Consider the following 22,496-nt stretch of genomic DNA (forward strand, 5'->3'; position numbering starts at 1 on the left):
CAGCCAGCGAATAGGCCTCCTGCAAAACGGCCCTGCAGACTCTGCCTTTGAGGATGATGAAGCGGCCAAGAGGAGGGAAATACTGGGCTATTAATGTCTCTGAGTCAGGAGGGCTGAAGCAGGGTTAGGCCCAGCCCCTGAAGGCCTCCAGTCTATCTAGGCTCCCTTGCTGTTTTCACTTTATTTGGAGAGTGTACTTACAGCAGCAGCAGCAGTACTTACAGCACCAGCACTTACAGCAGTGAAGGCCTGGCTGATGCTCGGCCTTCTGAAGGGTGGTTTGCTGCACACATTATTTCTACTGGCTTAGCAAAGATCTACAGTCCCAGGGTGGTGGCTGGTTAAACCCCTCCTCCTTTTCCCTGCCCAATTTTCAGCCTTTGTGGGCCTAAAGAGCTGTTTTTGTTTTTTAGGTTTTCTCACTCAGGCCACCTAATGACATGCTGTGTTATTGCATCTGCTGAAATAGGCAAAGCTGTCATGCAGGGCACCGAAGTCTAATATGGGATAATAGGTGTGCCAAGCTTGCACCCCCCAATAGCACCACTTTCTACTTTCATAGGTCAATCATGGTATGAACCAGGGTTGCAGATGCAAGCTTACAAGTTTTGCAGGAAAACTCACTGTACAAGGTTAATAGATTTAACCAAGAATGCTAAGGTTTTAGATAAGTCTTTTTTTGAGGCCAAATAAGATTCCCAGATCCATTTATATCAATACATTCAAATAAGAAACTTAGTTAACACTTTTAAAGATCATTTGTTGAAACCCGTTGAAAAATTGTTAATACCTCCAGCAAGTGACAAAGGAATTATCTGAAGCATCTACACCGTTTTATTAATGGCTTCCAATAATAAGCCACCAATAATAAACTTCAATGGCAACAGATCTGGCAATCTAAACTGGCTACTTCCAGATCAATCAATATTAAAACCCAGATGTTTAAATTATTAATGAGATGGTATCTTACGCCAGTTAAAATTCATCATATGAACTGTAACCAGAAATCAACCTGCTGGAAAAAATGTGGAGATCGAGGTTCCTATTTTCATACTTAGTGGTCTTGTAAACATGTCAGATCATTCTGGTGTCTAATTCAAGCTCAAATATTTGCGATTACAACATGTCTACCTGGATAGCCCAGGTGAGCCTGATCTCAAGAGCTCTCAGCTGCTAAGCAGGGTCAGCCTCAGTTAGTAGTTGGATGGGAGACCTCCAACAAAGAGCAGAGACAGGCACTGGCAAACCACCTCTGTTAGTCTCTTCCCATGAAAACTCCACTGGGGGTTGCCATAAGTCAGCTCAGACTTGAGGGCACTCTCTACCACAGTCTTTTAAAGCCAGAACTAATGTTGACTTTCTTTCAAAATACAGATATACGCTGGTTAAGACTCAACCTAACAGCATTTTTATGTGCCGCAGCTCGCTTAGTCATTGCAGCAGCTTGGAAGAGCAGTACTTCCTTTGTTATCTGATTGCTACAAGAAGATATGGGACATATTTGTAATGGAGAAAATTCTAGATCCATAAAAGCAGATCGAGTCAGACCAATATATCTCTGATTTTGCTGAAACATAGCAACCTATAATTGACTTTATAGCGAGAAATAAGGCAACATTCCACTTCACCCACCCCAAACAGTTCCTACTTTTATGATGTAGATATGCCATTAGCTGTAGTTCTATCCATGATTGTAAATTTGGTTGACCCATTTTTCTTTAATTACTTAATAATTCTTGTGTATACTTTAATATTTAGCATCTTTCAATGTTTTGATTTCTAACCTCTGATGTATGTTGTTTTAAAGCTGTTATTGTGCAATTTTTCTCTGTTTTAATAAAGTTTATTTAAAGCTGGAAAAAAATGTCACATGACTCTCTTGGAATTCTCGTACAACCATACTCATCTGAGAAATTCCAAGGGTGTCACCTGACGCCTCTTCTTGCTTTCCACCTAGAAGGGATGCTGCCACATCGTGACACCAATTTCAGCAGTCTCTGCTCCTGCCCCCCTCCTGCCAGTTGCCTGCCCGTAACCTTATTAAAAGTATACAAAATCTATTAATGCAGTAGAAAAGACCAAGAGTGCAGTAGCACCCATAAGACTAACAAAATTTACTTCTTCAGACAAACAAAAGAATAATGAAAAGAAACCAAAGTACTTTACTTAGGAAGGTTCATATGTTACCTCTGAAGATCATCCAACTTCAGTGGCGGAGAGCAAAAGCAGACTGGGTCTTCTCGGGGATGGTGAGGAGGCATCCATCACTGTGCCTGGCTTTGTCCCGTACCAGGCCTTTTTTTCTGGGAAAAGAGGTGGTGGAACTCTCAAGAGGGAAATGAGGGAGAAAATGGTCATTTCCTCCAGGGAAACTGACCTCTGCCGAGAGATCAGGGGGTGGGGCCACCGGACACGAGAGATTCTGAAACTGCATTCCACTGTGTTCCCGCTGAAAAAAAAGCCCTGCCCTGTACTATCTTGTGGAGTGTAAAGTCAAATACTCATAAATGGCTCCTGATCTTATGGGAAGGAGGCTTCTCCCTGAATGACATAAGTTACAGCAGTTTAAATATTTGGTTTTCTTTCCAATCATTTTTGTGTCCACCCCAAACATACCATAATATTCTCCTTTTTGCTGCTTGGAAATTAAATGGCACTGTGAAGTGTGATTTTGTGGAAATGGTGATGCTTTCTCCTATTTGTCTAAAATTTGGCATGCAGGTGGATTCCTTGGATACAGCAATGCCAGTCACTCAGAATTTTACCCCAGGTGGATGGGGGGCGGGGGAGTTACAGCCAGAAATAAGCTCCCCGAATTTGAAACCAAACAAAGCAAATAATGAATGTTTTTTTTTTAAAAAAAGATGTGTAATATCTATCACAAAGATAAAGAATAAAGAATGCAGTTGCTAACATTTAAATGAACTAAAAATGCAGACAGTTCAGAAAGTCATGTTCAGCTTTTGAAAATTTCTCACTGGTTACAAACTCAGTCCTTAAACCAACTACTTTTTGGCAACGTGACTCTTCGGATTTGGTATATAATTCACGAGACTAACCTTCCTGGTAATATTGTACTGAACATACAGTCAGGAGGAATCAACAGAATTTAGATCTTTTCTGTTTGTTTCATGAATCAGACACTAGCCACCTAATCAAATACAGGGTTTTTATAGCTGAAATACAAAGAAAATTGGGGAATATGAAACTTATATGGAGCTGTGTCTATATGAACAATTTGTGCTTCACATTTTAGCTGGCAGACACTGCCCTTCATCAGATTCTATTGCAAATTTTGCTGTAACCAGTACAGGCAACTTATCATTATTAGGAAAGGCTGGATCTAATTTCCGCATTGTTTCTATTTACCCTTGCAGTTGCATTCTTTTGGAAAACTAGCAAATTCCTGGAACAGCAGTAGCCAAAATCTTCCACCAGGACCAAAGCCATTACCACTAATTGGAAACCTTCCTCAAATGGATCTGAAGAGGCCTTACAGAACCCTGCTGAAGGTGAGCGTCTTGTTCTTTTTGTTCAATATCATCATGTTTTGTTGGTCTTATAGGGCAGAGAGACCTTCAACTTCTCCATCCCAAATGGAAACATTAATGTGCAAATAAATATATGTCACGTAACATGTCTATGCATTAATAAAAAGTACTTGATTATTGCCCTGACCTGGACGGCTAGCCTGATCTCATCAAACCTTTTTTTTAAAAAAAATTTATTAGGTGAGAATATTAATATATACAACTTTCAAATAACATCTCATTATCCTTTCCCCCCCTTTCCCTCCCCCCCCCTTTTTCCAGGACTTCCAACAGCTTTCCAACCCTATATCTTAATCTATTCCCAATCTATCCCCTTTTTCTGTAACTCATTATATCATGTTTACTTACTCTTTTATTCAACTGAGCCCTATCTGTTAACTTCAGAATTATTATTATTAACTTGAAATCTATTATCTATTACTTTGTATTAGCTCCACATATATTTAAATTTAAGCTAACCATCAGATAAAATATCTGCTTTGATAATTCTAGCAATATCTATTAACTCTGACCTCATCAAACCTTGGAAGCTAAGCAGGATTCACCCTGTTTAGTAATTGTATGAGAGATCTCCAAAGAAGACCCAGGTTGCTACGCAGTGGCAGGCCATGGCCAACCATGTCTGTTCATCTCTTGGCTTGAAAACCCTATGGGGGTCACCATAAGGCGCCTGCAATTTGATGCTGCTTTCCATCGCTGTCATTTACTGTGTAATCCTAAACAGGGTTACTCCAATCTGTCCACTCGTTTCAATGGGCTTAGGCTGGAGAACTCTCCTTAGGAGTGCACTGCCTGTACATTGGTAGATAATCAGTAATTATTGTCGAGGCTTTGTGTGTTTGTGTGGGCTCTCCCAACTCCTGAGGGGGGGGGGGGGACTGGGAGAAATCAATGCAACCTTATGAATGAGTACCAGCACCTTTTTAAAAAACAAAAGAAGCATTAATTATTGCCGTAACTAAATTCTGTTGTACCAAGAACAAAATTGCAGACCTCTTTTCAACTTAAACCAAACAAAGCATTACTCAAAAACCATTTTTTCCTGTCCCCCCCCCCCTTTCCTCCCCCGCTGGCCAGGTGAGTAGAAGCAGAAGGTGGAAGGTGAGAGCAGGGGCTTCCCTGCCCTCAGTAGGGGAATGTCATCCCTAGTTCACCTAATTTAGATTGCTCCAGCAACTACCTTTTCTGTTTAATGTGACTTGTTTAATGTGACACTCTTGTAACGTCATTAAATCAGCTTTTTCCTTTTTGAATTTAAAGAAAAACCTCCTTTTGCAAGGTTCGTTTAAACCATTCATGTTAACAGAAATGATTTTTAAATCATTAAAATTGCTTAGTATTATATTATTTTAGTTTTTGGTTTGCTGATTTGATTATGAAATTTATACCTGTATTTCTAACATTCCAAATTATATATTAAGAAGAAAATAACTCCTTGATTAATTCTTCCACTTCCTTTTAAGGTGTAAGCAGAATGAAGAATTCCACCAGAAAGAAATGTTCTTGTTTTTAGCCTATCAGTAAGAAATCTTAGATTATGACACTTTTGAGTTAGAGCAAATAAATCAAAATAAACATGAATAGATTTGCCATTCCGTTCAAGAGGAGATTCCCTTAATTTATTTATAATTACATCTCTAATTGTGATAGTCTCAAAGGTAGCAATGTCCCTACAAAGTTGTCTATTTCTAGCTATATGGGAATTTACCCTATAAACTCAAGCGATCCTAACTCCTTTGGAATAATCTGAGCCTACAATGCCAAATGGCATTCAGAGCTATGTTTGAACATTGTTCAGAAATATCTGTTGTTGCAGGAAGTTGAAAAGTGGGATATCTGATGAGCAGCATATCTCACCAGGCCTGACGAAGCTTCCCTCTGCTTCTGAACACATTTTAAATTTAAGGTCTTAAATAGACTGGGCCCTAGGTACATTAAGGACTGTCATCCTGTATATGAAGCCTGTCTGTCTGAAGATTAAGAGGCACCAAGATGCCTTGTGTGTGCTGATGTGGGTGGCCAGGAAAGGCAGAATCTTCTCTGAGACCATCACAATTATGGATCTACCTTTGCCACATATGCTGGCACTTTTGTGCCAAATGTTAGATGCCACTTTTAAACATTTCTACTCACCCAGGCATTTGGTGTCTCAATTGGTACTTAACTAGTGTTTTTGACTCAGCTCGACACTGCCTTCAAGACGTGAACTATCTTTCCCTCTTTTTGAAGTTACATTTCAGTTATCCAAGCAGTATCAGCTTCCAAATGGGAGCCCAGAAAATGGTCGTTCTGGTGGGCTACGAGACCGTAAAGGAGGCTTTGGTGAACCAGGCAGATGCATTTGCAGAGCGGCCCAGACTCCCAATCTTTGAAGAGGCTACAGGAAGCTGTGGCGAGGAGGTCATTCTTTTGGCATAATTGGTGGTCTTCCTTACTTTCCTATCACTGTAACAAATTATTCTAGGAGAAATACAAAGGTGGCGTTTTTGAGGCTATAGAACTAGGCTACCTTAATCTACAGTCTGAGAGTAATTTGCCAGTTTTCCAACCCTTAAATATCGATTTGCAGGTATTAGACAGTGATAAAGTTTATCTTCCTATGTGAACACATTCACTGGTGGATTTCTGCCGATCAAGCAACTGTTAAAGGGGTAGGCTAAACTGGAAGTTTTTCAATTGGCAGGCTTATTTATGTAAAATTAATGCCAAGTGCTCTTATATACTGCTCTTCTAGACAGATTAGTGCCCCATTCAGAGCACTGAAGAAAGTTAAATGTGAATATTATCCCCACAATATAGTTGGGGAGCTGGGGCTGAGATAGGGGTGCCAGGTTCCCTGTTGGGGCTGGGGATCCCCTGCTCCCACCTCCACCCTTTTCTGACTTCCATACCCTCTTTTTGTAGCCGCCCTTGAGTTATATCATGGGGGTCCTGGGGTTTATGATGATCTGGCAGTAGCTGATCTGTCTGACGGCGCCTGAATTTTAGGCTGAATCCACACGCCCTCGGAGCATCCCGGCATTGCGCTAAATGTTCACTAAACACCCGGAAGTATAGTGTCTTTCTAGCGCGATTTCTGAATTGCACTAGAAAGACGCTATACTTCCGGGTGTTTAGCGAACATTTAGGCAACGCCAGGACGCTCAGAGGGTGTGTGGATTCGGCCTTAATGTGGTAATAAGGTTTTAATTGTATTTTAGCAGTATATTTGTTGAAAGTCACCCTGAGCGCACTTGCGGGAAGGGTGGGGTATAAGTTGAATAAAATAAATAAATAAAAATAAAATTAAAATAAAATTCACCTGGCCAGGAGGGGCAGGAGAAGACAGGGGAACAAGACTACTGGCACAACAATATCACTCCCAAATTGGCTTTGTGCGAAGCGTGGGAGCGCTCCTGGGGCCTGGACGATGACGCCACTCCTGGGAGTAATGTTGTCATGCCGCACTGGGAACATGACCCAGGAGGCCCATCCCCACACCTGACCTGGTGAACGCTGGTGGGAGAGGGGGATCCCCCCCACCCTAATTACGAACAAATTAAAAATATGTGTAATCATTTTTGCTGGATTCAAAAGAAACTGTTGTTGTGAGAATTTTGAGGGTTTGGCTCTGAAAGACCCACGACGTTATCAGCTTTCCATCCAAAGTTAGGAGCAAGAGCTTTTAACCACTCCAAAAGCGAAGGTTTTTTTTTTCTCTACTCCTCCTCACCCCCTCCTTTCTCTTTTCTTAACTTTCGATTTCTCTGTCTCCTACATAAAGCAGCTAGCTAAGGAATGTGCTGCATTTAACACACTGTAAAAAGCAAGGTCTTCTGCCGGTGCCTGCAAAGATACGCATGCGCCTTGTCAGCCAGAAGCCACTGTGCTTTCTTGCTGACTGCAGCAAAAGAATTCCTGGGAACACTCTGCCCCGCAGAGAAGCCAGTAAGGTAAACAAGTGTAGGCCGGAGTAGGCATGCCACACAGCCTCCATTAATTGCTCTTTACATTTCTACATTCCTGATCTCCTGGTCAGTTGGCATGCCACATGGGAAGACTCAGGGAGTAGTTTAAATGTGTAACAATAAGTCTCTCACCATTCACAGAGCACAACATCCCCATACACTCTAAGTAATATTCTTCTACGCTCAGAGGCTCATGATGTACCTTTCTTTCCATTATGCTTCCTAGATAAGACAAAAGTCTGATCGCAGCATATTTTGCTTAGTTGGCTGAGAATGGAATGTGTAACTTGTAACTGTTGCTATAACCATATTTGGGCATCTGGGACTTCTTGAATGCAAGCTAATAAAACTCTCGCCTCCATCTTTGGAGGGTCAGACTTTGCATCCAGACCCTGTCTCGTGTCGTTACTACATCTGGCGCCCGAACATCCAGGGACCCTCCCCCATCTACCAGCGCCTGGAATAGGCCCCTTTGAGTGCACTCCGTCGCTTCTGCGGCCCCTTATCAACTGGTAAGCAATGGGAAGTTCGTTAACGCTGCCTCAGCAAAGGCATGTGGAAGAATTGTGTTTTTTTAGTCAAGAAGTCTGGCAGGCCCAGCACTTCAGCTCAGATAGCAAGTCTCATTCAACATCTTCACCTCCATTGTCCGGCATATCCGGAAGGAGGTTCCCTGAACCTACAGGAGTGGGAGAAAGTAGGGAGAATTTTGCACATGGAGCCACGAGCTCCGGTGGAATTGCTACAAACTTGGCACCAATGTCACTATGCTGTGGAGTGCTTTAGCTCGCCTTCAAAACCTCCAGCAGCTTCCCTTCTAAACGTCCCCCCTTCATCTTCCCCCTGCCATCTCTTGCCTCCTTTGGCACCTGATGCTCCTTCAGCTCAATTATCTAAGGAATGTCCACCAAAGTATGCTGAGGTGCAGTTGCTTCCTCCAGCACCGCTCAGCTTTTCCTCTTCTCCACAACTTTCTGCACCCCCCAGTAAAGATTTCAATCCTCCACCTTCCACTGGAGGAATCTCAACAGGTCTTGTGAGGGAGGTACTGAAACGAGATCGGCTCCAGGCTGCTCTAGCCGAGGCTCCCACTGAAAGCATTCCAGAATCGACAGAAATGCTGTCAGTGAGCTCAGGGCATTTCACGGGGAATGTGGATGCTGCAGAATTAACTGAGAAGGCTAAATTTCTGTACTTTCTGTAGCCCTGAATCGGGTCCACTAGCCAATGAGAACACTCCAGGAGTGACGACACACAGCCCATTGGGCTACTATAAAATAAGGCTACAAGCCTTTTCAAGTCAGTCTAGGGGGTTAGGGACTGGACCAGCCTGACATCCCAGCCAAGCTGGGAGGCTCTCTTCTGGGGGACCTCTCTGCTACACTCCAGACTCAGTCCAGGGGACACTCATGTTTTATGTGACTATCTTTAGGATTAAGTTTTAGAGTATAAGTTTGCCTGTATTCTTTTAGTTTAAATTCTTTTATTTATTTATTTATTTAAATAAATAAATAAATAGTGGTAAATGATATTCTGACTTAGAAGTTAAGTTGTAAGCTGTATTTCTGACTGTGTCCCATTTGTAGAAACTTGCTTTGTACTATAATTGCTTCAATAAACTCTTTCTTTCAGCATTATATAGTGTAAGTGTTAAGTACCTTTAAGAGAAGGAGACGGAGGCTTCCCCTAAAAACAGGTTGACTGGCTAGGGAAAACCATATGGAACAAACCCCAAAAAGCACCAACAGCTAACCAGCTGGCCTGGCAAGAGAGGGAGGGAAGAACTTAGCCACCAAGGGGGCTCCACAGGCAGGCACTTGGGGCCCCCTGGCATTGGCTCCTCTCTCTCTCTCTCTCCAAAAATTTCCACCACAACTGTATATATTGAAAATTGACTTTTAAAGGCCTTTTTAAAAATCTAACTTAAAGTCATACCACCCTTGGATCCATTTTTTGTCCTGTTATTATAATTATTCATAACCAAATTAAAATCACCACCCATAATAATTTCACTTTTAGCAAAGATGTCTAAGACTCCCTGTAACTCTTTAAAGAAAATGAACTGTTTTGAATTTGGAGCATATATGTGGGACTGCACAGAAGCCCACTTGATGAACAACAGTTACTGTTAAGTGCAACCCTGGTTTCTCGCCCCTATGTAGTCTGGGAAAGAACTCAGGATAGCAAATCTTCATCTTGGCCTTTTAACTGTATGAGTGGAAGGGGAACGCTTGATCCTCAACCCTTAATTTTATTCAGTGAGTGGCCATAGTAAAAAAAATTATAACACTACAAATGCAGTGAAGTGTTGCAGAGGGAAAAACCCTACACATCCTTTGTAATAGCCTAGGGCGCACTCTTCCAACTTAACTCTTCTTCTAGAGATAGCGCACTTAAAGATTCCTTAGGCTGGAGGAAGGCTCTTTGGAGGATAGTTGGAACCAGGGCTTTTTTTCAGCTGGAACGCAGTTGAAGGGAGTTCCGGAACCTCTTGAGAATGGTCACATGGCTGGTGGCCCTGCCCCCTGATCTCCAGACAGAATTTAGATTGCCCTCCGCGCCATGGCTTGGAGGGCAATCTAAACTCCCCTCTGTCTGGAGATCAGGGGGCGGGGCCACCAGCCATGTGACCATTTTCTCCAAGAGCAACCCACTGAGTTCCACCACCTCTTTTCCCAGAAAAAAAGCCCTGGTTGGACCCCTTTCTGTAGTTCATCTTTCACAGTGGGTGTGCAAAGAAGTGCCCCATGTGCATCTTGTTGGAAGAGGAAGATCCAGTACTGTCCCTCTTCTCAGGTTTCAGAGGGAGACAAACCAAAGAGTTAGAAAGACAGAGAGGTCAGGGCACTCTGTTTACTATTTACTATTGTTTAGTGCTCTGACTGTCCTTTAATATGCAGATTGCTATTCTCAGGATTTCCTCCTCCTGACTTCCTCCCTCTCTCTCCTTCTCTTCCTGACTTTGTTCCAGGCAACTCTTCTCTCCTTCTCCTCCCTCCATCTTGGCAGTATGGATGCAGGCCTTGTCCTGGCATCCATGTCCATCCTTAAACTACATAGGTAGTTAGGATCTGTCTCTCCTCCATTCCTATCGCAATATGGAGTTCTGCAATAAGGAACTCTTTATTTCTTTTCTAAATATAAACCAAGTGTATGCTTTTATTATTTTCATTCCTGCACACATACCAGCCAGCAGAACAAGCTCACAACTACCTATAATCACGCTTCCTATGCCACATGATAAAGTCTACTAATGGCCCAAACATGGAATCCTTTCATTAGGTTTTTGGGTCCCACAGAATGATTTATTTATCCCATCTGAACACATAGAAACAACTTTGCACCTTTTCATCCTGGGCTCCCTGCAATGTGCAAGACCTCCTTCTATACACCACCTAGGTTTTGTGAACACAGCCCTAAGGGTCCTGCCAGTGCTTGAAATCAGCCCTTTGCTTCCATTTAGGAGTTGCATTTGCTCATGGTGAAAACTGGACAGTGATGTGGCGGTTTATGTTAACCACATTGCGTGACTATGGAATGGGCAAGAGGACCATAGAGGACAAAATTATTGAAGAGTGCCATTCCCTAATACAGAAATTTGAATCTTACAAAGGTGGCTTAGTGTTATCTTCTGTGCTCCTAGAGCATACTTAACAAGCCACAGGATAAATTGATTTTTGTAATGGTCTATTCTCATGTCTTTCCCCCCAAAGAACATGAAGAATTGTAATTTGAGGACTCTGACAGTTGCCATGATTCCCTGGGGAAGACAGAATTAACATTAAATCTGTTTAAGCCTGTAGGACGTAGGGGTCCAGCAAGAGTTCTTACAGCATTCCAGGCCTTATTAGCATTTCTTAGACCTAAGAAACTGACAGAGCCTTTGGGGAAGCAAAGATGAAATAAACCAACCCTCTGAGGAGCGGTCTTTGCGGGCTCTGTAGAGAGAGGAAATAGACAAAGCCTTCCAATCTGCCTTTTAAAACTCGGTTTCCCAGTTAACATTGTCTCCCTTTGCTTGAGCATCCTAATGTTATTTGTCTCATGTGGCCCTTAGTCAAAACAACCCCACGTATAATGCTTAACATCCGTCTCTGCATGAGTAAGGTGCATTCATTGTGGATCTCCCCCCACTTTTAGACTAATGTACAAATCTCAAAACTTAATTGAATCCAAGGTCAGCTGGTTCCTCCTGTTTCTAGTAAATATTGGCTGTGCAAAATATGGATTGGTTGGCCCTGTGGCAATCACAAAAACCCACCACCCCTTCTGGCTGTGGAGACAGCTGATTGGGCAGGCCACAACAGCATTACAAAGGCATTCCTTTCCCTAGCTCACTGCTCGCAAGGTTTCAAGTTTTAAAAAGTGTAAATGAATTATCTTAAAAGAAAGTTTAGAATGGGTATTCACATTGACAGACATGCCAGGCACTTGTGGGGGGAAAGGCTTCTAACAAATCAAACGCCCACCCAAAACATGGGAGCATGAAAATTCATGTCAGAGTCAAAGCTGTTAATGTGCATCAGTGGAAGAGGAAGGGCAGACTGAAGAAGAACTGGAGATGAAGCAATGAACAGCTCTCCTGCTCTTGAAAAGTGGAATTTCTGACTTCTCCTTTAGATTAATTCCAAGATGAATTGAGTCTGATTTTGCTGGGGTCTTTTGCCTCTTTCCAGAGTTAATGTTTGCCCTTTTTTGGTATAGGAAAACCATTTGAGAGCACTGTAATCATGAACGCTGCTGTTGCCAATGTTATCGTGTCCATTGCGCTTGGCAAGCGATATGAATATGAAGATCCCACGTTTGTAAGACTACTGAACTTGTTGAATGAAAACATCCGACTTGTTGGAAGTCCCTCTGCCATGGTAATTTAAGCATTAAAATTGGCTAAATAATTGTTTGGAATTTTGCTCCATACAGTACGGGCAGGGCTATGTGAACCAGTCTCCCACCAGCTAGCAACTCTAGCTTAACCCACAAGGCCTGACAATTTAGGAAGCTTCCACCAATCCCACAAGCAACCTCTTCCTTTTGCACTGAAGTGGAATAGTTCTGAGAGGCCTGTACCTTGCTAATGCTATGTCTTTAAACTTGTATATGTTTACCTTTGGTATTGTATTGAAATGTACTTACTTGATACTGATTGTATTAACCTCATACCACGTAATCTGCCTTGAGTCTCAGTGAGAAAGGCGGACTATAAATGACATAAATAAATCAGATATGACCCTCTAGACTGCTTTAAAATGCACTCAATTGTTACTTATTATGACGTTATGTGTTTATTAATTTTGATGTATGTATTTATTAACGGATTTTAGTATTAACTTCTTGTATGACTGCAAATTCATGATTGTATATAGTTTAGTAGTTTATTGTTGTTTTTTTAATAAAGGTATATTGATTAAAAAATGACATAAATACATATGTAATTTTTTCCTAATATTTTTGAATCAGTTTCTCAAAACAAATTCTGCACTCACTATCAGACAATCTGTTGGTGTGGTAAGCCCTCAAATGCAAATGAACACAAGAACACTGATAGAATGAATTCATTAATGGCACGCAACCCACACCACTCGAAGGTTCAGCAGAAACTCTATAGTTTTACCATGGGTCTTCTGCTAAATCCTATAGCAGAGTGATATCACTTCCCAATTTATTCCAGAAATAACATTGCACCATTTTTTAATAAAATTTTTATTAGTGAGTGGTAAAACAAAGAAAATTTTGCAAATTTGACACAAATAATCCCATTTTACCCCTTGCTCTATCCCCCACCCTTTTCCTCCCCCCTCCCTATTGACTTCCAACAGCTTTCCAACCCCTAACCCTTCTTATTACTTAAATCTATTTCATTTATATTTCCCTACCAACTTTAATCCGTAATATCTCTTATTCTAAGCACATTCTTATTTTTTACATAACCTCTATCAAACCTACTATCAATATAGAATATCTCAAATCAATATAACATACTAATATAATATATAGCAAGGATCGCCCTATCTCTTACTTTAAACTTATTCTATTTCTTTTCTTTTAAACATATACTCCATCAAATACACTATCAATATAGTATATATCACAATAATATATATTATATATATATATATATGTTGTATGCTATGCCACCAATGTAGCATAGCACACATCACCACACAACACAACCGCATATTATGTTATAATGTAGAGTCTGATCAACTAACCCATTGTTTTATGTCATATATCATATATAGTATACCTCACTGAGATATCTGTTTACCCCTTCTCATTATCCCATATACTCAACGTAAAATACCCTTAAATATTATATTAGCTTAGATTATAATTACATTCCCCCTAAATGGTAAGATCCCTTCTCTCTTCTCATTGCAACACTATTCTTTAAAAATTTTCAAACTGCCACAGTTCTCCTTTTACATCCCACTTTTTTTCCAAAAATTGTTTCAGTTTCCCCCAATCAACAATATATTGTCCTAGGTCAAGATCTTTAAGTTTCCTTGTCATTTTGTCCATTTCTGCCATGTACAGCAATTTATAAATCCAGTCTTCTACAGTTGGTATTTCTTGTGTCTTCCATTTCTGCGCATACAAAAGTCTTTCCGCTGCTGTCATGTAAAATAACAATGTTCTGTGCTGCATTGGAACTGTCTCCATTCCCAAGTTCAGTAGCAACAGTTCTGGGTTCTTATTTATTTGTATTTGTAAAATCTCATTTATTACTTCAATTATTTCTCCCCAGTACTGTTTAGCTACTTCACATGTCCACCACATATGATATAATGATCCTTCATGTTTTTTACATTTCCAGCACTTGTCTGACATATCGGTATTTCCTAGCGCAATTTTCTTTGGTGTTAAATACCATCTGTAAATCATTTTGTACACATTCTCTTTAATGTTCATACAAGTTGAAATCTTCACTGTATTTTTCCATAGGTATTCCCATATTTCCATTGTTATTTCTTTGTGAAAATTTATTGCCCACTTCACCATCTGGACTTTTACTGTTTCATCCACCGTAAACCATTTTAAAAGTAATTTGTAAATCTTGGATATTTCTTTCTTGCCTTCCTGTAATGCATTGCACCATTGATGCAATGTCTACTTTTGCATCACTCCTTCCCCCCATATGGCCATCAGATGTTGTCCCTCCATACAGGGCCAGATCAACAGGAGGAAGGGGGGTAGTCTGCCCCCAGCGCCACTAAAGAGGGGGCGCTGGGCACAGCTGCCACCGCCGGGAGCACACTGGAGCTGGCAGCAGCAGCGCAAGCAGCTGAGCAGAGAGCTGGGAGTCTGGCCATGCCATTCACCTGCCCCACTGACAGGCAGGACAGGGAGCGCGCGGCAAGCTGTCTGCCCCATCAGTGAGGCAGGCGAATGGCACGGGCGGCCTCCCAGTCCTCCACTCAGCCACCCACACTGCCGCCGCCAGCTCCACGGCGCACCATGCGCTGGGATGGCTGGCTTGCCGCACGGGCGGCATGCCTTCGGGGCCCTGCGTGATGACGTCACAGAAGTGACATCATCACAGCGCTGGGAGCACGTGTGCACTGCGTATGCGGGGGAAGCTGGACTTGGGTGCCGGCAACCCTAGTTCTGGCCCTGCCTCCATAGCAGGAGACCCGGCAACCTTAGTTCAGGCCCAGAATCTGGCGGGTCAGCAGTCTCCACACCTTGTTCTGTACAGCTGAAAGAGCTGCTAGCCCAAACTCCCCTTTCCCACATCTCCCACCTCAAGATGACCAGCTGAGAAAGCACACCTTGGTTCGAGGGATCTAGTGAGAGTTTCTGGCATCGGCTGACTGAAGGACCCAGTAAGACCTAGGATGGAGATATGAAGCTGGTTTCTCTGGATAGGGCCTGTTACAACTCCCTTTCTGTTGTGCAGTTAGATTTTACCTTTAACTCTCTTCTTGCTGCCACCAGGAATTATCTTTCAAACTAGTTAATTTAAATTTCCCCTTTAATAACGTGCCCAAGTGTCAGGCTCCTTCGTGGGATTACGTGGCCCTCAGGATAGGAATGGGATATATAGGAATAACATACTCTGGGACGTACAAAAAAAACAAAATAAACGTATATTTTTACAAGAAGCATATTGGTTTCACACTCTTACTTAAATTTGATGGTTTCAAAGACAGTTATCGGTTCTTAAAGTTTCTTTACATAGGCTCAGTCACACAGTCACACATATATATATATAACTTTCTCTCTCAGGCGCACACACAGTTTGCCTGCTTTAGACAGAATGAATGTTTACTCTCAGACACCCACAGTTCAGGCTTCCACACAGGTTGCCTGGTTTGCCCAGACTCAACGTTTTCTCTCCGAAATACATGGACACCCTCAGGCTGCACACAGCTTGCCTGTCTAAACCAGAATGAATTTTTCTCTCCACACAGTAACTAAAAACTGCAGTTCACTCCGCCCCTAGAGCACTGTCAATGTCCAATCAGATTTCAGTTCAGTTACACTTCTCAACTCCTCCCACACTCTGTCATCAACCAATCATCTCACTCGCTCATCCTTCTCTTTCACACACACACCCACTCTTCTGCTACACATCAAGGATTTAAAGAAACACATACACTGAAATCATTACAGGGCCCTTGAGGATGAGGCTCATCTTCTGGTCTAAAGATTATGTTGATCATGACTAGAGATGGGACCAAACAAAAAAAAGCCATGAACAGCCCAATAAGCTGTTCGCGAACAAGTTGTTTGTGAGGCCCCATTCTAAACGAACAGGTGGTCGTTGCAAGCCTCGTTCGATGCTGTTCGATGCTGTTCATCAAGCCAGACAGTCTGGCACCTGCAATCAATTCCCTTGGCAACTTAGGCTGGGATTCTCTGAACTCTGTCTGATCTCCTGCTGTTGCCCTGGAAACCCCAATCTAAGCCCAATTTAGCTTGATAGGCAGGACTTCCTTTCAAGTATGAAGTTCCAAATTTGTTACAAGGGAGCAAAGACCAGGGGGGAGGGGGGGCTCCCAGCTCTGGTTTTGCAGACAGTAGAGAGGGAGAGACAGTTGCTGTTGGCGTTTTGATAGAGTGCATTGGAGCTTGAATTTTTTTTGTGTGTGTGGTGGGATAGGGACCTACCCCTTCAAGTTCCAGGGCTGCTGCCAGGCTCTGGGGCCAAGCTATTATTATTGGTACCTTTCCTGCTGCCTGCTCAGGTCAGGTTTCTGGGAGTGGCGCAGTAGGGATCTTGACTTAGATGATGGCTGGAGGAGAACCTACTGGCCCCCCACAAACACCAACAAGAGCATGGAAACCCCGGGTAGTCAGAAACTGGAAAAGGAATGCTGGGAATATACAATCAACAAGGTCTTCAAAATTTATAACCAAATTTTTAGTGCAAAGTGTGCAAAAGTCCAGTGTGCCAATCAAATAAATATAATTTATACATACAAGTAATAAATATGAACATTCATTAGTCCGTATTATTCATAAGCGAGCAAATAGATGGGAACTGCAATAATGCTCCCGCTGGAAATAAGTAGAGAGTCTTCAAAGAGAGGGAAAAGTGATCACAGTCCAAGTCAAGATGAAAAACTGACGTGCCGACGGGATTATGCTTGCATATTATACCATTCCTGTTTCGTATTGACAACTTCCTCCTGGGCACAATTATTGGACTGAAATCGATATAGAGTCAGTTATTAGTTATTAATTACATTTTCTTTCAATCAGTAGTAAATGAACATTGCTTAGTAAAAAACTTACAGATCACCGTCCTGATAGTCTCCAGCTTAAACAGCTCACCATAAAGTATTCACATTGCTGGCATAAATTACCCTTTATCACAGACATGTGTTACAAAGGGAGAGGGCTCTGGTGTATATACAACCGCTGGCATCATTAACTCATTAAGAACGTCATCCTGTCATTTAAAGAAACATGGACCAGTACATTGATACAAACTGCTTCACATAAAAATACATACACATGCATTTACAAACCTACACAATCCTAGGTTGTATCAAAGGGGCCATAGCGTTTACAACGAGAGGTCAAGTTAACCATAGGAACGAAATATAACCATATGTGAGGAATACGGAAGGCAAACGGTGCTGCTCTAACTCATAGGCACTACTACCCCAAAAAAACACGAATAATCTATTTCATTATTCAGCCCGTGTGGTGCCAAACTTCCCAATTGGAATATCCATTTTGTTTCTAGTTGGAGCAACCTCTTAGGACTATCTAGAATGTAGGGTTCCTGGATCATGTCCACTACTGTGACTTTAAATTCCTGAATTCTGTGGTGATGTTCCATGTAGTGATGTACCAATGGTGCCCCAGTAATTCTATTCCTGATCCTTGAGAGATGTTCTTGGATTCTGGTTTTAAGGGGGCGTGTAGTGCTACCCACATATATAAGAGGACAACTACATTGGATTACATAAACCACATGTGATGTTTTACATGTAGAAAAACCATTTGGTCTACCTGGTCCATCCCTAACTACTTCTTCAAATTTTGCCATGAGGCTGCACACATTGGGAACGGAGTTTGTGGCACAGGCCTATATGGGCATTGCGCTGCATAGTGACCACTTTGGCCACAGTGTAAACATAGCCCTTGACGCCATCTAGCCTCTCTCGCTCCTCTATTCGGGTAACCTGCTCCCCTTCCTCCCCTGGTAATGATAGGAGTTCTTCGGCGTCCCGAAGACTGCTGTTGTTCAACTAAACGGACTTCTTGCATGCGGTTTTCTACTTCACATGTTAGTTGAATCCAACCTAATAAAGTTGGAGGATTATCTTGCATTAAGGCCCGGTCTAGTAACTTAGGGTTCATGCCTTGTTTGAACAAAATGATTTTGGTGGAATCTTCGCACTTTGGGCACTTAGCGGCTAGCTGCCGGAATTTAGTAACATAGTCTCTAGCCGACAGGTTGCCCTGTCTGATTGTTTGTAATTCTGTGCAGGCTCTCTCCTCCTCTAGAGGATCCTCATATTGCGCTCGGAGAGCGGCTACTAAGCCTTGCAAAGTATCAAGTTCCGGGCCCCCTATTTGGTATAAAGTTACATACCATTCCGCTGCTTTCCCTTGCAACCTGGATCCTAAATGTTTGATTTGGCTAGCTTCGTCATCGAAACAAATGTCCCCAGCGATTGACGAATTGTAGTGCTTGCACCAAGAAAAACCCTAATTTCACAGGGTCTCCATCAAACGTAGCCTCCAACTTTACCCAGTTCATTGGTAATTCTTGTTGCCTGGCGAACGGGGCTGGAGCTGGTACCGGGTAGTACTGCACTGGTACCTGTCTTGGTCTCGGCTGTGCGTCCGATCTCGGAATGGGCTGAGCTGGCGGGTGCTGGGGCCTCGGCCGCGGAGGGCCTTGAGGTCTCGGCTGCGGCGGACCTTGAGGGAGCAGCCGTGGCTGGTAAGGTGGCGGTGGGCCTCTTGGAAGGGGCCCCCGAGGGGGTGGACGGTGCGGGGATGTTCTTGCAGCTGCTGCGGCTGACCCTGAGGTTAGATAGGTTGCTCCGGCGGCTGGACTGGTTGTTCTGGTGGCTGGATAGGTTGCTCTGGCGGCTGGATGGGTTGCTCTGGTGGCTGGACAGGTTGCTCCGGCGGCTGGACCGGTTGCTCCCCATCCCCAGGCACTGGTTGGACATCATCTGGAGGAGGAGGGGGCAATTCTCCTTCTGCAGGACCTTGCGGTTCTTCCAGTGGTTGTTCTGGTTCCCCACCCAGGTGTGGTCCCTCACCTCCTCCATCAACGACTAGTACTGACAACAGATGTACTGCTCTAACTAAACTCTCCTCCATACCGCTGATTCTGTCTTCCAAGCGTTGTACATGATGAGGCAATGAAGTATCCACGTCCTCGTAGGGATACTCTGGCATGGGATCCATATATTCCTCAGATGAGGTGGTTATCTGCACCCAGGGTCGAATTTCTCCCATTCCAGCAGCTCCCGCAGCTTCTTCTTCTGATATCCCAGCCAAAATCCCTTTAGTAAGTCCGGTAACGGCCGAGATACTGGCATCCACAGCGAAAGTCCGGCCTTGCAACTGCTGCAAACCTTGGCGGCCGGAATTTCTCCTTCCTCTCCACGACGCAACCTCCGAGTAATCCTAACCCATCAGATCACGATGTGTCGCGTCCCACTCCTGGGAACCCTCCGAACCTCTGGGATCCCAATCCTCCAATTGTTCGGTTTCTACATTCCATTTATACCAGGGCTGGTTACTGGCCCGCGCCTCTCCCGGCGTTCGGGACTGTCTGGGGAGCTCCCAGATGATGCCAGGCCCTTCTTCCATAGACGAACCGACCGTCCGCCTCACATCAATGAGCGATCTGGAAAACAACGTGCTCGCTCTCTTCTCCCTCGTATCTCGCGGCCGGGATCCCCACTGCCTCGGAGTAGGCAAAGACATTAGGGGTATCGCCGCCCCCTTTGGTCGAGCTCCCAAGTCCCTCCAGACGTCCTGGGTCACAGCTCTATCGGGTGCGAGGGGATACATTGTATCAGGCTCCGCTCCTCCTGGAACGGGTTGATTAGATGAGTTAGGGTCCACTCCTCCCGTGCTGGAAACATATGGATCAAACAAAGGGTCCCTGACGGGCACGGCCTTGGTATCCATTTCCTCCGGTCGAGGCAATGGAACAGATGTGATTCGCAACAAAATGTCAGACTGTGGCTTGCTAAAATTTGTAATCCAGTCTGCCCCTTGCTATAAGACAAGAGTCCAAAGATTCCAAAAGGCTTTTACTGATGATAAACAACCATTAGAGTACACATCTCAAATGCATTGATCTGAGCTAACATGAAACATTGTTGCGAATGACAAGCAATGGTTTTGGTACAAAGTAAGAGATTCTCCTAGGCCCCATCCTCCCCCCTTAGTTCTCAAAACAATCTTCTAGTGTGTGAGAAAACGAAAGTTTCCCAAGGTTGAAGGTACAGTGTGGAATGTAGACATAACAGTTCTCTGTAATCAGGAAGTTTCCATGGGAGAGCCTGCCACCTGCAAAAGAGAAGCTTACAATACAGACAGAGTTAAAATGGAGTCTCTTTGGCTTAAAACAAGTCAGATCAAGACATTATTGCTGTGAATAAGGAGCTCAGAAATATTACAGCCCTCGGCACCCCCAAATAATCTTTGGATCACCAGAAATCAAACAGACCTGAGTTCCAGAGACTGTCCCTCACCACAGGACATGTGCTGATGCTGATCCAATCTCTGCTTCCAGAGCTGAGGCCTCCTATTTGGCCTGCCCTTCAAGAACCTTCTATCAGACATTGCTGTGAATTAGGAACTGGGGAAAATGAAAGCCCTCTATGCATCAAAACAATCTTTGGATCATCCCATCTCACACAGACGCGAAATCCAGAGACTGCCCTCTGCAAGAGGACATATGCTGGTTCTGATCCAGTCTCTGGTTCTGGAATAAGGCCTCCTATGTGGCCTGCCTGCAAGAACCTTGTATTAGACATTGCTGCGCATAAGGAAGTGGGGAAAATATAAGCCCTCTGCACCCGGAAACATTTGCTGTGAATAAGGAAGTGGGGAAGTATAAGCCCTCTGAACCCCAAAACAGCCCTGAACTTCAGAGACTGTCCCCTACAAGAGGACATGTGCTGGTTCTGATCCAGTCTCTAGTTCTGGACTTAAGGCCTTGTATTAGACATGGCTGTGAATACGGAACTGGGGAAAATATGAGCTCTCTGCACCCCAGAACAATCTTTGGATCACTCCAAATTACACATGTGGTCCAGAGACTGTCCCCTACAAGAGGACGTGTGCTGGTTTTGATCCAGTCTCTGGTACTGGAGCTAAAGCCTCCTATTTGGCTTGCATCCAAGAACCTTGTATCAGACATTGCTGTGAATAAGGAACTGGGGAAAATAAAAGCCCTCTATGCATCAAAACAATCTTTGGATCACCCCCATCTCATACATACCCAAACTCCAAAGACTGCCCTCTGCAAGAGGACATGTGCTGGTTCTGATCCAGTCTCTACTTCTGGAGCTGAGGCCTACTATTTCACCTTTCTCCCAGAACCTTGTATTAGACATTGCTGTCAATAAAGAACTGGGAAACATAAAAGCCCCCTGCATCCCCAAATATTCTTTGGATCACCCCAGATCTCACAGACCTGAACTCCAGAGACTGTCCCCTACAAAAGGACATGTGCTGGTTCTGATCCAGTCTTTGGTTCTGGACCTGAGGCCTCCTATGTGGCCTGCCTAGAAAAACCTTGTATTAGACATTGCTGTGAATAAGGAAGTGGGGACAATATAAATCCTCTGCACCACAAAACAATCTTTGGATCAAATCACACACCCCTAAACTTCAGAGACTGTCCCCTACAAGAGGACATGTGCTGGTTCTGATCCAGTCTCTAGTTCTGGAGCTAAGGCCTCCTATGTTGCCTGCCTGCAAGAACCTTGTATTAGACATTGCTTTGAATAAGAAAGTGGGGGGAATATAAGCGCTCTGCCCCACAAAGTGGTTCTGGTGCTGTGAGCTCCCTTTTCGGTTGCCTCCAAGAAGCTTGTATTCAGAACAGTTTCTCTTTCAAAGCAGCCCTGGTCTCGGGTCTGCTCAGATTTGGAGCCTGGACTAGAGTGTTAATTTTTATGCCCTTTCCTATTATTCCCAGACAGACATACTGTAAAACCAGCACATGTCCTTCTGTAGGGGACAGTCTCTGGAGTTCAGGGGTGTGTGTGTTAGGGTGATCCAAAGATTGTTTTGGGATGCAGAGGGCTTATATTTTCCCCACTTCTGTATTCACAGCAATGTCTAATACAAGGTTCTTGGATGCACGCCAAATAGGAGGCTTTAGCTCCAGTACCAGAGACTGGATCAGAACCAGCACACGTCCTCTTGTAGGGGACAGTCTCTGGACCACATGTGTAATTTGGAGTGATCCAAAGATTGTTCTGGGGTGCAGAGAGCTCATATTTTCCCCAGTTCCGTATCCACAGCAATGTCTAATACAAGGCCTTAAGTCCAGAGCTAG

General features: G+C 43.6%; 1 protein-coding gene across 1 annotated transcript in view; it reads left to right on the plus strand.

Moving 5' to 3' along the window:
* The first annotated feature begins 1,123 nt into the window (after window positions 1–1,123).
* Window positions 1,124–22,496, plus strand: part of LOC129323895 (cytochrome P450 2K1-like) — an 84,896-nt gene continuing 63,523 nt past the window's right edge. The window contains exons 1-5 of the mRNA XM_054970722.1: window positions 1,124–1,144; window positions 3,378–3,512; window positions 5,781–5,943; window positions 10,962–11,111; window positions 12,203–12,363. Coding sequence (XP_054826697.1) covers window positions 1,124–1,144; window positions 3,378–3,512; window positions 5,781–5,943; window positions 10,962–11,111; window positions 12,203–12,363 — 630 coding nt within the window. The remainder of the gene's footprint in view (window positions 1,145–3,377; window positions 3,513–5,780; window positions 5,944–10,961; window positions 11,112–12,202; window positions 12,364–22,496) is intronic.

This window comes from Eublepharis macularius, chromosome 1 (assembly GCF_028583425.1).
Source record: "Eublepharis macularius isolate TG4126 chromosome 1, MPM_Emac_v1.0, whole genome shotgun sequence".
In the NCBI taxonomy this organism is placed as follows: domain Eukaryota; kingdom Metazoa; phylum Chordata; class Lepidosauria; order Squamata; family Eublepharidae; genus Eublepharis; species Eublepharis macularius.